At 38.9% G+C, this 16,393-nt stretch overlaps 1 protein-coding gene across 1 annotated transcript in view; it reads right to left on the bottom strand.

Moving 5' to 3' along the window:
* LOC127449732 (small G protein signaling modulator 3) overlaps nt 1–16,186 on the bottom strand; it is a 38,990-nt gene extending 22,804 nt beyond the window's left edge. Inside the window, exons 1-2 of the mRNA XM_051713248.1 lie at nt 16,034–16,186; nt 397–461 (exon numbers count right to left, since the gene is read on the bottom strand). Of these exons, the coding sequence (XP_051569208.1) occupies nt 397–403 (7 nt within the window). The 5' untranslated portion in view covers nt 404–461; nt 16,034–16,186. The remainder of the gene's footprint in view (nt 1–396; nt 462–16,033) is intronic.
* Nucleotides 16,187–16,393: the final 207 nt, after the last annotated feature.

Below are 16,393 nucleotides of genomic sequence, written 5' to 3'. Positions count from 1 at the left end.
GAAAGTACAGTTAGCCAGCTAAAACCAAACAGCATGTGGCTACCAAATTGAGCCAGAGCTTGATACTGCCGGGCTACTAAAATACTGATCTGAGCAGAGATTTCATGGCACCTTGCAGTTTGGGAACCACTGCACTAGATTAAAATTTTTGGCCGTTGCGTTTCCTAGTTTATTTAGCATGTCGTGCAGGAGCGCTGTATTTTAGATGCCATATCACGTTAACTTCGCCCTTTAAAAACGTCTCTCGAAGCGAATTTCAAATTAAAAAAGGCATGCCGCTGGAACGTTAACATACATAGCTGAATCCTTGTAATTAAGGAATAAGATCGCATGGGTGTCTGAATCAAGATTGCAGTCTTTTAACAATGAATCATGCAGCTCTAATGGAGTACTTACTTGACATGGTCCTGGAGTTTGAAGAGTTGAGTAGATGAACTTGAGCAGGTCAGGTTTCACAAGCCCTAGACAAGAAGAGCAAAGCAAACCAAAATTTCAACAAACACACAACACTGATCCCTAACAGTCCCACAAGACAATGGTAAATAATCAACACACACAAAATGCATTATTACTTGATAGTCAATGCAAATAAATCTGTAAAAATTATCACACAACAAAAAAGCATTTTAAAGAAAAAAAGGCACAGCAAAGCAGAATATCATATAACAAAGCTACTTTAGTGAAATTCAAAGACAAAAAAGGCATGCTATGAGGAAGTAAAGTGGCTGAAAGTTTTTCAAAGCTTGAACTTGTGCTGCAGACACCTTAATACTGTATTCCTTCATGCTCCAGTTCCCCAAATCAACACAGACAGACTGAACGGAGCACTAAACTTTCAGCAGCACAGCGTGTTCTGATAAATTAATCGTACCAATGGGCCCATAGACAACACGCAACTTTACATGACTTCTCTTTCCATTACACTGACATTAGCTGTGTTTACAACCCAGTATAAGGCAGCCTTTGTTTCTTGACTAAACTCATGACATACCCATTAGGCATGCGAAAGGGGGAAATGGGATTATAGGGTCACCCACATCAGTAGAGACTGAAGCAAACCTGATCCTTATTCTTATAACTGGATTCTCACCAACAAGTGCTGCTGTAGATCTTTTGGTCTTCTGAGAATATTCCAGACTCTTCTGCCCCAGCTGTTCTAAAAGCCCTTGAAAAGTTTATGGCTGCTGAAATAGCCATGGGGCTTTTCAGATATTATAATGAACAATTAATTCCCATCATTAGTGTAAAATAAATGTCTTCCTTGTTGAAAGAAAGCCAAGGTCTGTTTGGAAGTGGAGGGAAAGACTGCTCTATAAATGCACCTTAACACAATGTCAGAGCTTATCTTCCTGCTCTGCCTACGTATGTGTTCTGTAAAAGGAAAGCAATGGAAAAACCTAGATATTATCTGGATATACATTATTCAAGTATAAGTCCCTGGTCTTGGAAGCTCCATCTCAGTGAGGATATAAAATATAGACAGAGTGCTTGTACAATTATTTGTCTAATATGACAATTACTGAGCCATATAATCACCAACTAAAAATATAGTTCAGAGCTGAACAGAAACATCCTGTGGTGTTACACTGACTTGTGTGGGCATGAATGTCACAATAAGTTGCAAAATATAGCAGAAATACATGTTTCCTTAATGTTACTGACTGACTGGCTAATTGGTTCTAAATGGATACAGTGGCCCAAAATAGGGATGTATAAAAGCACATAATTTCATAATCGAATAGTGGGTGGGTTGCCTGAACAACTGATCAACTAATGGTCTTGTATAAAGGAAGCCCTTTAAAATTAGGGATGGGCATTTGGGTAATTTTGTCTACTTGAGTACTTATGGCTGTCACGATTATGAAATTTGGTTGACGATTAATTGTCAAACAAATAATTGCGATTATGACGCTTAATTGTCTTTTTTAGGGCTATGGCGATTAATTGTCTCTTTAAGGGTTTCACTGTTAATTGTCATATAAATTGTCTTAAGGTGTGCTTTTTTCTGCATGCGTGCTTGCATACGTGTTTGGCTGCTGCGTTGCATCCCGATGTTCCAGTGTCTTGCCTATTAATTTATATAGGCTGTTATTAGGTAATATGTTACAAAAAATACAAAAGATTGCATAATCAAAATATAATGCATCATATTTTTTCATTATGTTAAGTCTTGCTGGCCAACTCAATTAAAGAATGCTCAGAAAGCAACTCTGCTCTGCTCTTCTTTCAGGTTACCATATTTATACCATATTTATTTAAATAATAATTCAGCAAAACATGAAAATTCTCTCATCATTTACTCACCCTCATGCCATCCCAGATGTGTATGATGTTCTTTCTTCAGAAGAACACAAAGGTTTTTGGAAGAATATTTCAGCTCTGTAAGTCCATACAATGCAAGTGAATGGGTGCCAAAATTTTGAAGCTCCAAAATGCACACATAGCTCCAGTGGATTAAGTCTTCTGAAGCAAAACGCTATGTGTGTGTAAGAAATAGATCAATATATAAAACTTTCTTACTAAAAATGTTTGCTTCCGGCCAGCTGTGGTATGCATGTTCATGGAGTTCAAGCTGCTTCTCGCATGACACAAGCGTGTTGGCATGTCGATATCATAGGATCCCTTGGATGGTCTGAAATCGGCAGGGAAAAAATGTTCATTGCACAACCTCAATATTTTGACTCAATGGGTGTTTTGATATCCCATAGCCCTTTTCCACTGATATGGTTCAGCAGCGGCTCCTGGGCCATTGCCAATTCTTGAAATGTTCCACGTGTTTCCACTGCAGAAAAGGCCATTCTGGGGCCGAAAACCTGGTTTGACACTGGCACCAAAAGTTTGCTGGTCTTCGTTTCGACACCAAGTTTTCCCAAACAACAAAAGTAGTTACCATCTGCAGCAGAGTACTTCTTCACTCAATAAAAAAAATAAAAAACCTACAAAATTATCAGACATCAAAAACGAGCACTCTACATTCGATAAGGACTTTACGGAGATCAGAGAGGCACTAGAGATATCGCAAAGGAAGAAAATTGTCTACGAGAAGATACAGCACGAAATGATGCAGGTGAGGTAGTCACATGAAACTATTATGTAGCCCGTTACATCACTGTTTGGTTCTCAAGTCAGTGGAAAAGTGCAGCCAGTTTACAAAAAGCTCAATATTGCCCCGGCCGTGAACCAGCAGAGCACAAGCTCAGCACGAGAACCATCATTATTTCAGTGGACAAGGGCTACCAGTGAACAGCGAGCAGCTTTATCTTCAGTCGCTCAGGATCACTGATAGAAAATCTGTGCAAAGTTAGTCTTTCCTCTTACGATGATATCCACGGACGTAATCTAATGTTTTTTTTTTTTAGCAGATTGAAGCATCCAGGATAAGCACACACAAGCAAAAAGAAACATCTTGAAAAAGAAACAGATACAAATACAAATCTATAGCAAAACCAATTCAGCTTCTGTAAAACATTTCTCCTCTGTGGTAAACAACACTGCGTTTCCATATTTTTTGTATATTTAACATGTCAGTTCTCACCTGCACTTGCCAACGTATTTACGTCATGCAAGAGGCAGCTTGAAGTCCACCTTCATGAACGGGCATACCACAGCTGGCCGGAAACAAACATTTTTAGTTAAAAAAAAAAAAAAAAATATTGTTTTAATATTGATCTATTTCTTACACACCTAGCGTTTTGCTTCAAAAGACATTAATCCACTGGAATCGTATAGATTATTTTCATAATGGCTAGGCTATATGTGCTTTTTGGAGCTTCAAAATTTTGGCACCCATTCACTTGCATTGTATGGACCTACAGAGCTGAAATATTCTTCCAAAAATCTTTGTGTTTTGCTGAAGAAAGAAAGACATACACATCTGGGATGGCATGATGGTGAGTAAATGATGAGAGAATATTAATTTTTGGGTGAACTATTCCTTTAAGTTTCTTACCAGATGTTGGCGTTTCCCCCAAAGACAAAGTCTGCTGTGATCTGTGACATTGTTTTGTCACGACTCTCTGCGTCGAAAGTTCAACCCTTTACTGACAGCCCAGAGTGTTCTGAACTTAAATCAGTTAGTTAGTTAATGCCATGCCAGCTTCCATGGTTATTTTCATGGCGAAAAACAAGTAAAAAATATGCTAAAAGGTAATTAAAAACCTATATAAGGTTTTTAAAATGTATTTTCGAAAAGAACTCTAAAACTGACTCAGGGTTGACTTTGTAAAAAACAAATCTCTTCAAAAGTGTTTGCGGAGTAAAATTTATTCCTAAAAGAAATAAAACCGGCACAATCCAATAAAATATGCCTCAAAGATAGTGGATTCTGACATGTGGTGCATAATGGTGGACCTTCATCTGATATTAAAAACGTGTGTGTGAGCCTGGAATGTCCTATTCGGCATCAGGTGTAAATGATCTGATCCCAGTTATTACTGAAATTAAAGATATGTCTTTTGCCCACTACAGGGTTGATTTTATGCAACTGGTTTGTAATGCATTGATCCCATTATGTTTGCCATTTGTTGATGATGTAAGAGATTATGGTAGGTTTCAGATCTGAGGGTGGTATGTAGCATTTTTTAAGATCTGTAGAAAGTGCTGCTTTAGCAGCAGAGTCTGCTTGTTCATTTCCAAGGATTCCACAATGGCCAGGTCCCCAGCAAAAGCAAATATAAAGATTCTGTTCCTCCAGAGCTGACAATTTGATTAGAATCATTTTTGAGTGATGTAAGCTCTTGAAGACATGAATTTATTATTAAGAATGTTCTGTTGTGTGGTCTTGATGTAATCCAGTGCTAGAATAATTGTGTTGGCCTCTGCTGTAAAAATGTAGCTCTGATTGGGGATCCTTATTTCGCTTTTTTGTTGATTGATCACATATGCAGCCAACACATTATCTCCAGAATTTGATCCATCTGTATATATAGATGCGTGTGATGGAAACATCTCTTTGATATCCAGGAGTTGAAGGTATTCATTTGGATGGGTTTCAGATTATTCCAGGATTATTTTTGGTTTTTTGAGATTCCAGGGCAGGATACTGCAGAAGTATGTCTGTTCCAGTATGCTTAAATCAACTTTTATGTTTCCAAGATAGGATTTAATCCATAGACCAGGAGGTTGGATATGCCTCTGTATTCTCTCACAGAGATATGAATATTAGGGTGAGAAGATTGCATAATATGCTGGATTTTCTTTGTTGGTCTTTACTTTTGTTGAGTATTGCAGTACTAATTTGAGACGTCTGTTCTCTAGAGAAAGTTCATTAGCCTCTACATATATACTTTGAATTGGTGATGTTCTGAAGGCCAGACATATGCCTTGCTGGTGAACTGTGCCCAAAAGTCGGATATACGATTTCCTGGCTGAGCCATACACTACGCTTCCATTGTCCAATCGTGATCTGATCAGCATTCTGTAAAGGTTTAGGAGAACTGAGCTCTCTGCTCCCCACTTAGTCTTTGCTAAAACCTTTAAAATATCCATTGCTTTAAAACATTTATCTTTTAAAATCTTTATGGGAGGGATAAGACAATTTATTGTCAAAGGTTATTCCTAGAAATTTGGTCTCCTTGACAACTTTGATAGGATCGCCATCCATAAATATCTCTGGGTCATGATGGAGAGCACGTAACTATGGCAAAAATGCATACAGACTGTTTTACTCTTTGAGAACTTGAACCTGTTGGACACAGACAAGGCCTGGACCCTATTAATTGTCAGCTGGATTTTCCATTCAATATGGTTCATGAATTTGCCTCTGTAGCAAATACAAATGTCGTCTACATAAAGGCTGCAATGAATGTTTGATCCCATGACTTTTGCAAAGCTGTTTATTTTGATACTAAAAAGGGTCATGATAAGATGGTTCCTTGAGGTACTCCTAACTCTTGTCTTATGGTCTGATAGGGTAGTACTTACCCTGACTTTCTCCCTCTCTCACATCCCTCGACATACCGGTAGGGGTGGGGGAACAGGTTTGCTCATTCCAAACAACTGGACATTTTCATCACACTCCTCTCCATGTAACAATGCTTCCTTTGAATTCCATGCGATTACTACAATGCAACCCACAAAAATCCATGTTGTTGTCATCTATCGCCCTCCAGGTCAGCTGGCAAACTTTCTTGAGGAGCTGGATGTCCTGCTGTCCTCCTTCCCTGAAGATGGCAGGCCGCTTGTGGTTCTTGGAGATTTCAACATACACCAAGACAAGCCCCAGGCCACTGAACTTCATGCTCTAATGGCCTCATCTGACTTGGAAAGACTAAGCACTACAGCAACTCACAGACTGGGCAACCAGCTGGACCTCATTTTTACACATAACTATACCAACACAAATATTCTTGTTACTCTTTTACATGTCTCTGATCACTACTTTGTTCAATTCAACATGTCTCTCCCATCTATAATAAAACAGACTCCACCTTTGGTTTCCTTTCGCTGTAACCTCCGTTCTCTTTCACCCACATGCCTTTCCACTGCTGTCTCTACCTCTCTTCCCTCACAAAAACTTACTTTCCAGCATGGATGTAAACACTGCCACAGACACACTAGGCTCTACTTTAACATCCTGTCTAGACAGCATCTGTCCTCTCTACTCTAGGCCAGCACGTATGACACAGCCCAGCCCCTAGTTCTCTGACGTTCTTCGTGAACATCGGACTTACCTCGGGATGGCTGAGAGGAGATGGCGGAAATCTAAATATCCAACAGATCTGAATAAATATCAGTCTCTGATTGCATCTTTTTCCAGATAACGTTAAATCTACAAAAACTTCCTTTTACTTGGACAAGATCAACAGCACCAGACACTCCACCCTCTCTACTCTGGGCATCACAGGAACTGTGCTTGACTGGCATATGTCCTATTTCTCAGGTAGGTCCTTCAAGTTAGCCTGGAGAGGTGAGGTGTCCAAGTCACATCAGCTAATTACTGGGTACCTCAGGGCTCAGTGCTTGGGCCACTTCTCTTCTCTATATACACAACATCATTGGGACCCATCATTCAAGCACATGGGTTCTCTTACCACTGCTATGCTGATGACACAGCTCTACTTGTCTTTCCAGACCAACGACACCACGGTGATTGCTCGAATCTCAGCCTGACGGAACACCACCTGCAACTTAACCCAGAGAAGACTGAGCTCTTTGTCTTTCCAGCCAACCCTGCTGCGGAACACAACATCACCGTTCAGCTGGGTTCAACTACATTAACACGGAAATCTAGGGGTAACCATCGATAACCACCTCAATTTCACAGACCACATCTCAAAGACATCACGATCATGTAGATTTACACTACAATCAGGAAAATAAGACCCTTCCTTTCTGAACATGCCACACAACTTCCTGTTCAGTCACTTGTCATAACTAGACTGGACTACTGTAACACTCTAATGGCAGTCCTCCCTGCATGCGCAATTAGGCCCATGTAAATGATCCATAATGCAGCAGCACGTTTGGTCTTTAACGAACCAAAGAGAGCACATGTTACACCACTCCTTGTCTCTCTTCACTGGCTGCTGGTTGATGCGTGTATCAAATTCAAGTCTCTGGTGCTGGCATACAGAACAGTCACTGGGTCTGCTCCAGCATACCTAAAATAATTTCTGCAGAGCTACGTTTCCACCAGAAGCTTGCGGTAGGCTAATGAATGGCACCTTGTTGTACCAACACAAAACCTTTACTGTTACTGGCAGTTTGTAGTTTATCCTTTTGCAGCCAGGTCAAATCTGTCTGGCAATCCACTGAATGAATAATTTTACTGACCACAGAGGTGAAAGTTTTATTTACAAGGAAGAAGGGTGACACAGAGACCAATTTGCGTGCTTCATTATGGCAGATTTTCTTTGTACATCTTATTCTGGATTTCTTTCTCTTTAATCCACATCAAATATTCTTTTGACGTAGCCATTTGTTCTCCTGCACAACTGCAGCATTTGGGTGGCTTTTGACAGCTTTCTTTGTCACAATTGCAGCAGACACGCTTATTCTTTCAGCTGTTTGATCCATACTTTTGACAGTTAAAGCATCTCAGTGGATTTGGTATAAATAAGTCCACTAGAACACTCATATACCCGATTGTGATTCTTTCTGGAGGATTTTGATAATCCAATCTTCTCTTTTGATTGTTATTCTTTTCCCATACATCACTCCATGAGATTTAAGTCCAGAAGTTATTTCTTCTTCATCTACATTGTCCAACTCTCTGGTACATATCACTCATTTGCTGTAGTTGAGTGTTGAGTGGATGTGGATAAGTCTTTATATCAAGTCCAGTCAGCAAATTGGCACAAAAAAGTTAGCCTTCTGAATTAGCCTTCTTATAACATTCCACCAGAATCTGGCCAGATCGCAGTTTCTTTACCTCCTTAACATTACCAGCTATTCCTGTAATGCCCTTGTGAATGGCGAAAAGAGATAGCTTTGTGACTAGCATATCTGATGATGCAGATTCAATAATTATACATTTTGGCCAACCTTCATTGTTAGATGTAGAAGCACACTGATTCTCAGAAGTGCAGTCCATGTCCAGGTCTAAAAGTCATTTTTTTTTTTATGCATGTTTGGTAGCCATGTTTAGCGTATTATGCTTCATCTCTACTTCCCACCCACCTTGGAATCCAACAAGTGGATGCACAGAGCCGCGGAAATCCTGCAGATTATGCACCAGGGATATAGGGATGGTATAGTCGAGAACAAAGAACGAGAGATGTACCATCTACTTGAATGACCCTTAGCCAAAGCCTTCAGGGGATCCTGAAAAGATAGCTGATGTTAACTTATCACTTAATAATACCAGGGCATGTCTTGACCAGCTGATTGACAGGATCGGGCCTTTCCAATCTCCTGTCTAGATGAAGTAGGAGCCAAAGCACAGTGTTGAAATAATGGAAGCCGCAGCAAACCACATTTCTCAGGAGCCAGGATCTCTTCCTCCACAGACATGGGTCGAAACTCATGGCAAACAAGTCGCCCTCTTTTGTCGTATTTTACGATTAGCAGGGGGATGCTAGGACTTTAACTACTCAGGGTCCTTACGGAGAGGTAGACACTGATGGAATAAGAAGATGGGCAAACTCAAGTACAGTAGAGAGAAAAAAATAAATAAATATATACAAACAACTGTGACCCTAGTATAGGAGGCTCAAGGGTTATTAATTCTTGCCTAGCACTATGGAGGGAAGGAGCGTGCCACTGTTCCTTTCATGAGTTACCACTACAAATGTGGGTCCCGCACCATACCCGGGAACTGAAATCAACTGGTTTAAATTAAATTAAATTATGCATAGCGTACAGTGAAGTCAAAACACAGCAGGGGGTCGCAAGAGGATAATAAACACGCACCACATTAGCCTTCCAGTGCGTTTGGGGCCTCATTAGTGGACAGTCAAGACAACAGGGCAGACTACTTTCCATCAGCTACTGGGTCTATGTAGCAGTCTCAATCATAAACAAACACTCACTAACAAAATGACATTCCCCATTGCCCCACCAAGGCAGTGAATATCACCATTAGTGTCATCCCTATGGCAACAGACCCCTCAGCAGCCAAAAGACACAGCAGTTGAAGACATCACATTAGTGATCTGCATGGGAGAGGAGTTAGCATTTCTGGCAGATACACTGACAAACACTGAAACTGTTAAAGAAAATGTATGATTTACTCAAAAGTTGGTTAGAAATCCAATGACTCTCAAGAATATTGGACCTGGACTGCCAGCTATTACAAAAAGGATTTAATCATGTTCATGAAAGTAGAATAATCATGGTAATTTTGTCTTGTCAAGTAAACATGTATAAGTGCTTCAAAAGAGGAACTCAGTTTGCATATAAAGAAATGAATAGTAGTTAAAATCATGTGCACTCACATGAGATAAGGAGTCCAGTCATATCAGCAGCTTTATAAAAAAAGCTGTTTTATTTTACCTCATGTACCTACAGTAAAAGATTACTCACTTTATATCTGTAACCTCCCATTACGGAGCGCAACAGTCTGGTTCCGTATGTAAAAATCTCCTTGATTTGTTTCCATAAGGTAATTAACTTATGACAATCATAACATATAAACCTAGAAAGACAGACCTACAGAGAGCTCTGAGGTTGTTAATCGATGGTATATGCTCCTGCTAAAGCCATTAGCCCTCCATTAGTAGTAATTTATCTTCATTTTTAATTGGGCTGCCCCCTAATAGTCGACCAAAAGTTAGTCAATGAGGAGTTTTGGTCGACCAAGTTTTGATTGGTCGCAGAAAAAAAAAAAACTCCACAGGAAGTGGCAAAGTCTGAGTCAGTGAGCTACAGACATGATCGTTTACACGGCTGCAAACCGACGAACACTGGTATTACCGCTGGTTGAACGCTAGGTGGTACTCTGAGGTAATTTTCATTAAGCAGGGTTAGGGTTAAGCCTACACAATAAACCAAGACTTTGAACTTTATTTTTTATTTATTTTAACTAAAAATTCAAATTAAACTGGAAAAAAAATAAGTGCAATTAAAATGTGTGTTGTTCAACTTTTTGAAAGATGGTTTTACAACAGTTATCAACATCTCTCTGGCAAAGAACCTACTTCATCTGTGCATTCTCTACCTCTACATTGGAAACCCTGGGGCTGACGAAAAACATAAATCAAATATATTTCTTAATTCAAACTGCACTCCAAACAAAATGAAAATGCAATTAAAATGAAAGTGATCGAAAAAATAATATATACAAGTAACCGCCTTTCCATTTACCGTAAGGCAAGTATCCGTCTAAACATGCAGGCGGATAATTACACAAATGAAGACATAAAAACAATTATAAATGTAAAAACAATAATTTAATGATGATAATAATCACTGTAATATAAATCATGGTTCGAGGTGAACGTGTTTTTGTATTATTTTATGTTTTAAATCACAGCTATAGAGGCTGCAGAGCTGTGGTCACAATGATCTGTTCTGTGGAAATAAAGCGAACTGAACTCAAAGCACCTCCTGAGCCGAGATGTCTGAGGTCATTTGCAGCACTCAAAGACAATACTGTTCTTGCAAAGAAAAAAATTCAGAAGACAGAAACAAAGAAAGAGTGAGAACCTTTTACATGCGCGTGTTCCACGAGACTGCACGCCTCCAAACAAACAGCATGTCATACATGCGCATAGACGGCTTTTTTGTCATCTGTTCTTAATAATATAATAAAGTGTGTTCCTTCAAGCGTGTATCTGTGTGTCTAACGGCAAATTATTTGTAATATTAATTTGATAACACTAGCCTAATAATAATAATAATAATAATTTAATACATTAATGGGAAAACGAGCCAAATATCATCTTGACATCGTCATAAGCATCAACTATTGGTGATCACTCTGACCATCGTCGATCCCCGAGATCATCGTCTGTCGGCACAACCCGAAAGTTTATTTCTCTCTATAAATTAACAAAATGTTCAGACAGCCTCCTTGCTGGTTTTTCCGACACATTCAGAATCACTACCGCTTTTGCCTGTGTCACTGCGGCTCGCTTTGTGCATGCGCTTGTAAAATGTGTATATATATATATTTTTTTTTCTTCTCTTTTCTCCCCAATTTGGCATGCCCAGTTCCCAATTCCCTCTAAGTCCTTGTGGTGGCGTAGTGACTCGCCTCAATCCGGGTGGTGGAGGACGAATCTCAGTTGCCTCCGCATCTTAGACAGTCAATCCACGCATTTTATCACGTGGTTTGCTGAGCGTGTTACCGCGGAGATATTGCGCGTGTGGAGGCGCAACTATTCTCTGTGGCATCCACGCACAACTCACCACGCACCCCACTGAGAGCGAGAACCACGTTATAGCGACCACGAGGAGGTTAACCCAACGTGACTCTACCCACTCTAGCAACCGGGCCAGTTGGTTGCTTAGGAAGCCTGACTGGAGTCACTCAGCATGCCCTGGATTTGAACTTACGACTCCAGGTGTGGTAGTCTTGACTTGCTGAGCTACCCAAGACCCTGTAAAATTTATATTTTAAAGGCTCATTATTACGGTTTAGTATTTCTCTGTAATGTAGAACAGTGTTAGCAATGTTACTTATAACATTCTTTCTCAGCCCTGGAACTCATTTTCTGATGCTCACCAAAAAATATATAAGCAATTAAATTAATATCATAAACTTGCGACAACTAGTTTACTAATGGCTTAAACTAACGACTACTAGTCGACTAGGAAAATATATATGATATTAAAATATATAATTTGGTAAATAATTATAAAGCATTTTAACAGAGCTATTATCTCTGTCATTTCAAAATAAAAGAGTCTCCAGTGTTTCATGCTTGTTTATTGTTAAAGTCTCACATTATGCACCAAATCTACATTTTGTTTTTCTGGTTATTATTGGGATTTTGGTTGAACAATAAACTACATCTGGGATTTTATTAGGGCTGCACAATTAATCTGAAAAATAAACGCAATTACAATTACGGCTGCTGCAATTAACTAATCGTGAAAAGTGTCAATAACAGCATTCCATTTAGATCTACTCCCGTAGCATCAAAATTTCCATTTAAATATTTTTCAGTGGTTGAGCATTGTAACCAATCACAGACATACCCACTGAGTACATGTGCTTATCAGAGATGTGTGCGACAAAACTAGAACAATCTTTTGTAATTTAACAATATAACTTCAATGAAGTAATTTGTTTTGGAAGTGTAGCGTAAATAAAGACTATGGTTTGCATTTGACCCACACAAAATGAGTAATATATTCTGGAAATTAGGGATGCACCGATCCGATACCTGGATCGGTATCGATACTGACATTTTTAAATGGATCGGGTATCGGTCCAACAAGGCCGATCCAAATCCGATACTGTGTGTTAGTCATGTTCGTTACTGTCAAGCTCCAAAAATGACATAAAAGAACCATAAAAACACCAATAAAGTAGTTCATATGACTCATGCATTTTTTTCAAAGCCACTTGAAGATGTGCGATAGCTCTGTGAATCACAATAGGCAGTTTAATAAGTAAATAGTATTTTATATTTTATAGTAATATAATATGCACGCACATACTGGGTGATTCACTTGTGCCTTCACTAGCCTTCACGCAGTGCGCAATATTTGAGTGCTACTCGCGAACAACATCTCAGATGTTGATGCTCAATAGTTCGGTTCACTTATAATATACATTTAGAACGGCACCGGAGGTGCGTTTTACCAGAATTTGGATAAGAAACGAATTAAACTACTGTGAATTTGCTAACAAACAGACACATACAGGACTTCCTGGAGAGTTTAGAATGTCAAAATAAAAGCGTGAGGGTTTAAAAAGTGCACGATTTAAATATATTACTGTTGTATTTAAAATTAAATAATTATTTAAATAATAATAAACAATATTATTATTATTATTATTATTATTATTATTATTGCCATCATTAGTATTTTTTTTACAGTTTATAACAATATTTAAGTTGAATGGGTTCCAAAACAATAATTGTGTGAATGAAAAGTGGACTGATGTCTTACAACTAAATTGAACAAAAAAAGAGATCTGAATCCTTTAAAGTCCAGATGCAAGTTGAAACATAAAAAAAAAAAAAAGGCAAAAAACAAAACACTGGTTTCTTTTCTACTGAAGACTGGAATGACTGTTAATTTTGCTGCTACATTATCCAGTATACTAGTTAACAATAAATTGTTTCTCAATAAGCTGTACATTTTGAAATGTGTAGTTAGAGGTTTGTGTTTCTTTACATATTAAAGAGCACACCAAATTAGTTCCACACAATAAAGACATTCTAAACTGATTATGCAAAAAAACAACACTGGTTTCGGAATTGGCCAATACTGAGATTTCCGATATCGGAATCGGATTGGAAGAGAAAAAGTGGCATCAGTGCATCACTACTGGAAATTCTATTAATTAATGAATAAATAACCGTGACACAATATCAAGGGAAATGATCGACAATAATGATTTTTGTCATAATCGTGCAGCCCTAGATTTGATTTATTTTAGACCCTTGTAGCCTCTATATCTGTAACAGGCATAGTAAGGACATTTTTTTTAAACATCCTATAAATCGATTTACAAAACTATCGGCCGATTAATCGGGTATCAGCATTTCCCATCATCTTAGTTATCTGTATCAGCAAAATCCATTAGGTCATCCTCTAATTGTTAGCTGAAAACTTTTGCTTGACGCTGCACCCACGCCGTTAGGCTGGCTTATACAGATGTCTGCTGTATAAGCCAGCACAACATTAACAAAAATTACTTGGTGCACATTAAAAATAACTGAAATTCTTGTGCGTCTGTGTACACAAAAGTATGTTTGTGTGTGTGTGTGTGCAATTGTAATTGAGAGACAACTGCCTACCGAAGGACATTCAGGCCGAGAGCTGAGTGGAGAGGCATGTGGCAGCTCTCTGACGACAGCAGGACAGGGAGAACATGGGGAACCGGGGAGGGATGGGGCCAGAATACTACATGACTCACTGTGTGTTGTGACTAGAAAAAGCTGGAAAAAGGAAAGATGGAGGTGGGGTTGATAAAAGCAAGGGGGATCCTTCAGTATAAGGTGGCTGTGCTCTTTAAAGAGTATTTTACAGTACCGGCTTTTGTATTACTGTCACAGCTGAGCTGTACATGAATACCCTTTACTCCAGATTGCACTCTGAGGCCAGCAGTGCAGCCCACCAGCTGTGTGAGCATTAGAAGCACTGGCTTGTCCAGGGTCTCATAAGCTGGTGCTCTTTACAGGATCTGTTGACCTGCCCCTTGTTCTTATTAAGGAGGGTGTGAGACATGTTAGACAAACAAAGCCAAGCCTTACAGCCACAGTATACGCATTTCAAGGAAGTGTCGGTTTAAAAAATACATTAAAAAAATTCAAGTAGACATTCAGTAATCCACCAAAGTTTTTGTGCAATACATGAGTTTTAATACAATGCATGCATATTCCTGGTTTAAAGCAACATTTCAAATCTTCTCTCCCAGGAAGGGCCTTGAGAAAAACTAATTTAAATCCTATAGAGCGAAACGAATGCCATTCAATGCTGTCCAACTCTGGGCCAACGAATGCATAGAGCTAATTGTATTACATATCAATGAAGGGTAAACATTATGATGACGCACAGCTTCATAGAATTGAATTAAATTTGTGACAATGTTTGAAAGTTAGTATCATCTAAATATATGAATCAATGCTAACTCCATCCATCTTGACTGCACAATAAGAGAAGTGAACACTGCGTCCAGATTTTGACTAAACAAACTAGTGTGGGCAAAAGGCGTGTGTAATACACAAAGGTGGTGTAAAACACCAGCACGTGCAACAAAACCCATTCAAAAACAGATGAGACCAATTAAAACCTTTATACATCAGCCCAACGTGGCCAGATACTTAATTGGAGGAAGGGAGGGAGAGAGGGAGAGAGAGATCAAAATGATCAGTGATAGGACGCGGCTCATTCACCATATGTCGTCTGAAATAAGTTTCAGTACGAACTAGCGATCCGAAGGCTACATCTCAGTGAATCAGAATAACGGACTGGTAACAATAACTGTTTAGCGTTACCGAACCTGCCAAAACACACGAAGGTCAATCACCAATTTGACATTAGAAGAGCTACTGACGTATCTACACGTACCGGGGAAGAGTTTTCATGAAGTACACAGTGTGACAAGATGTTGCCCGTCAAGCAAACTTCGAAGAATAAGTTGTACACCTTGAAACAATATATTTTAATGTTTGTAAATGAATATTATCTTGTTTTACGTGAGGAAAGTATAATTGCCTATACAGGACAAATTATAGCAAAAGTGCTAATGTATTTACATAAATACACGATGCTCTCAATATGTGCTAACTACGGCTGAGAGAACAGTTATGTGCTGCTTTCGTAGCAGATGTTACTAAATAATACAGCAGAAAAGGACTAAAACATAAAAGAGACTGGTTTACACAACAACAGTTGCAGCCGTTCAAGAATCATTTAATCAATGATTAGCCAACGAGCTAGCGAAACAACAAATGTCACCATCTCGTCTTACCTTATGTCATGTTGAATCTCTTTCAGAAGCGCTGCGCATTTGTATTGTGGATATGTTTTAAGTCTGTGATATGCGTAAACGCTCCTCCTGTTTTCTGATTGTCAACGGTCAACTGCGTCGACCGACTGTTTTGCGTCATACACCTGTTCGTGGCGCGCACCAGAGCAGCAATATCCTTCCGCCGAAAGAGATTTCCAAAAATAAATAGTTCCCATCCTGCAAACAAATTATGGCCTTTTAATTTATATGAGCGGGAAAATACTTTTTGTAGAAACAGTTATAATGAATTAGTCATATTTATAGCGTATTATAATTTTTTTTTGATTTGATTTGATTTACTTCATATCTAGACACCTAGAG

Source organism: Myxocyprinus asiaticus, chromosome 13 (genome assembly GCF_019703515.2).
Source record: "Myxocyprinus asiaticus isolate MX2 ecotype Aquarium Trade chromosome 13, UBuf_Myxa_2, whole genome shotgun sequence".
Lineage (NCBI taxonomy): Eukaryota > Metazoa > Chordata > Actinopteri > Cypriniformes > Catostomidae > Myxocyprinus > Myxocyprinus asiaticus.
This window is presented reverse-complemented; position numbering and strand designations above follow the sequence as displayed.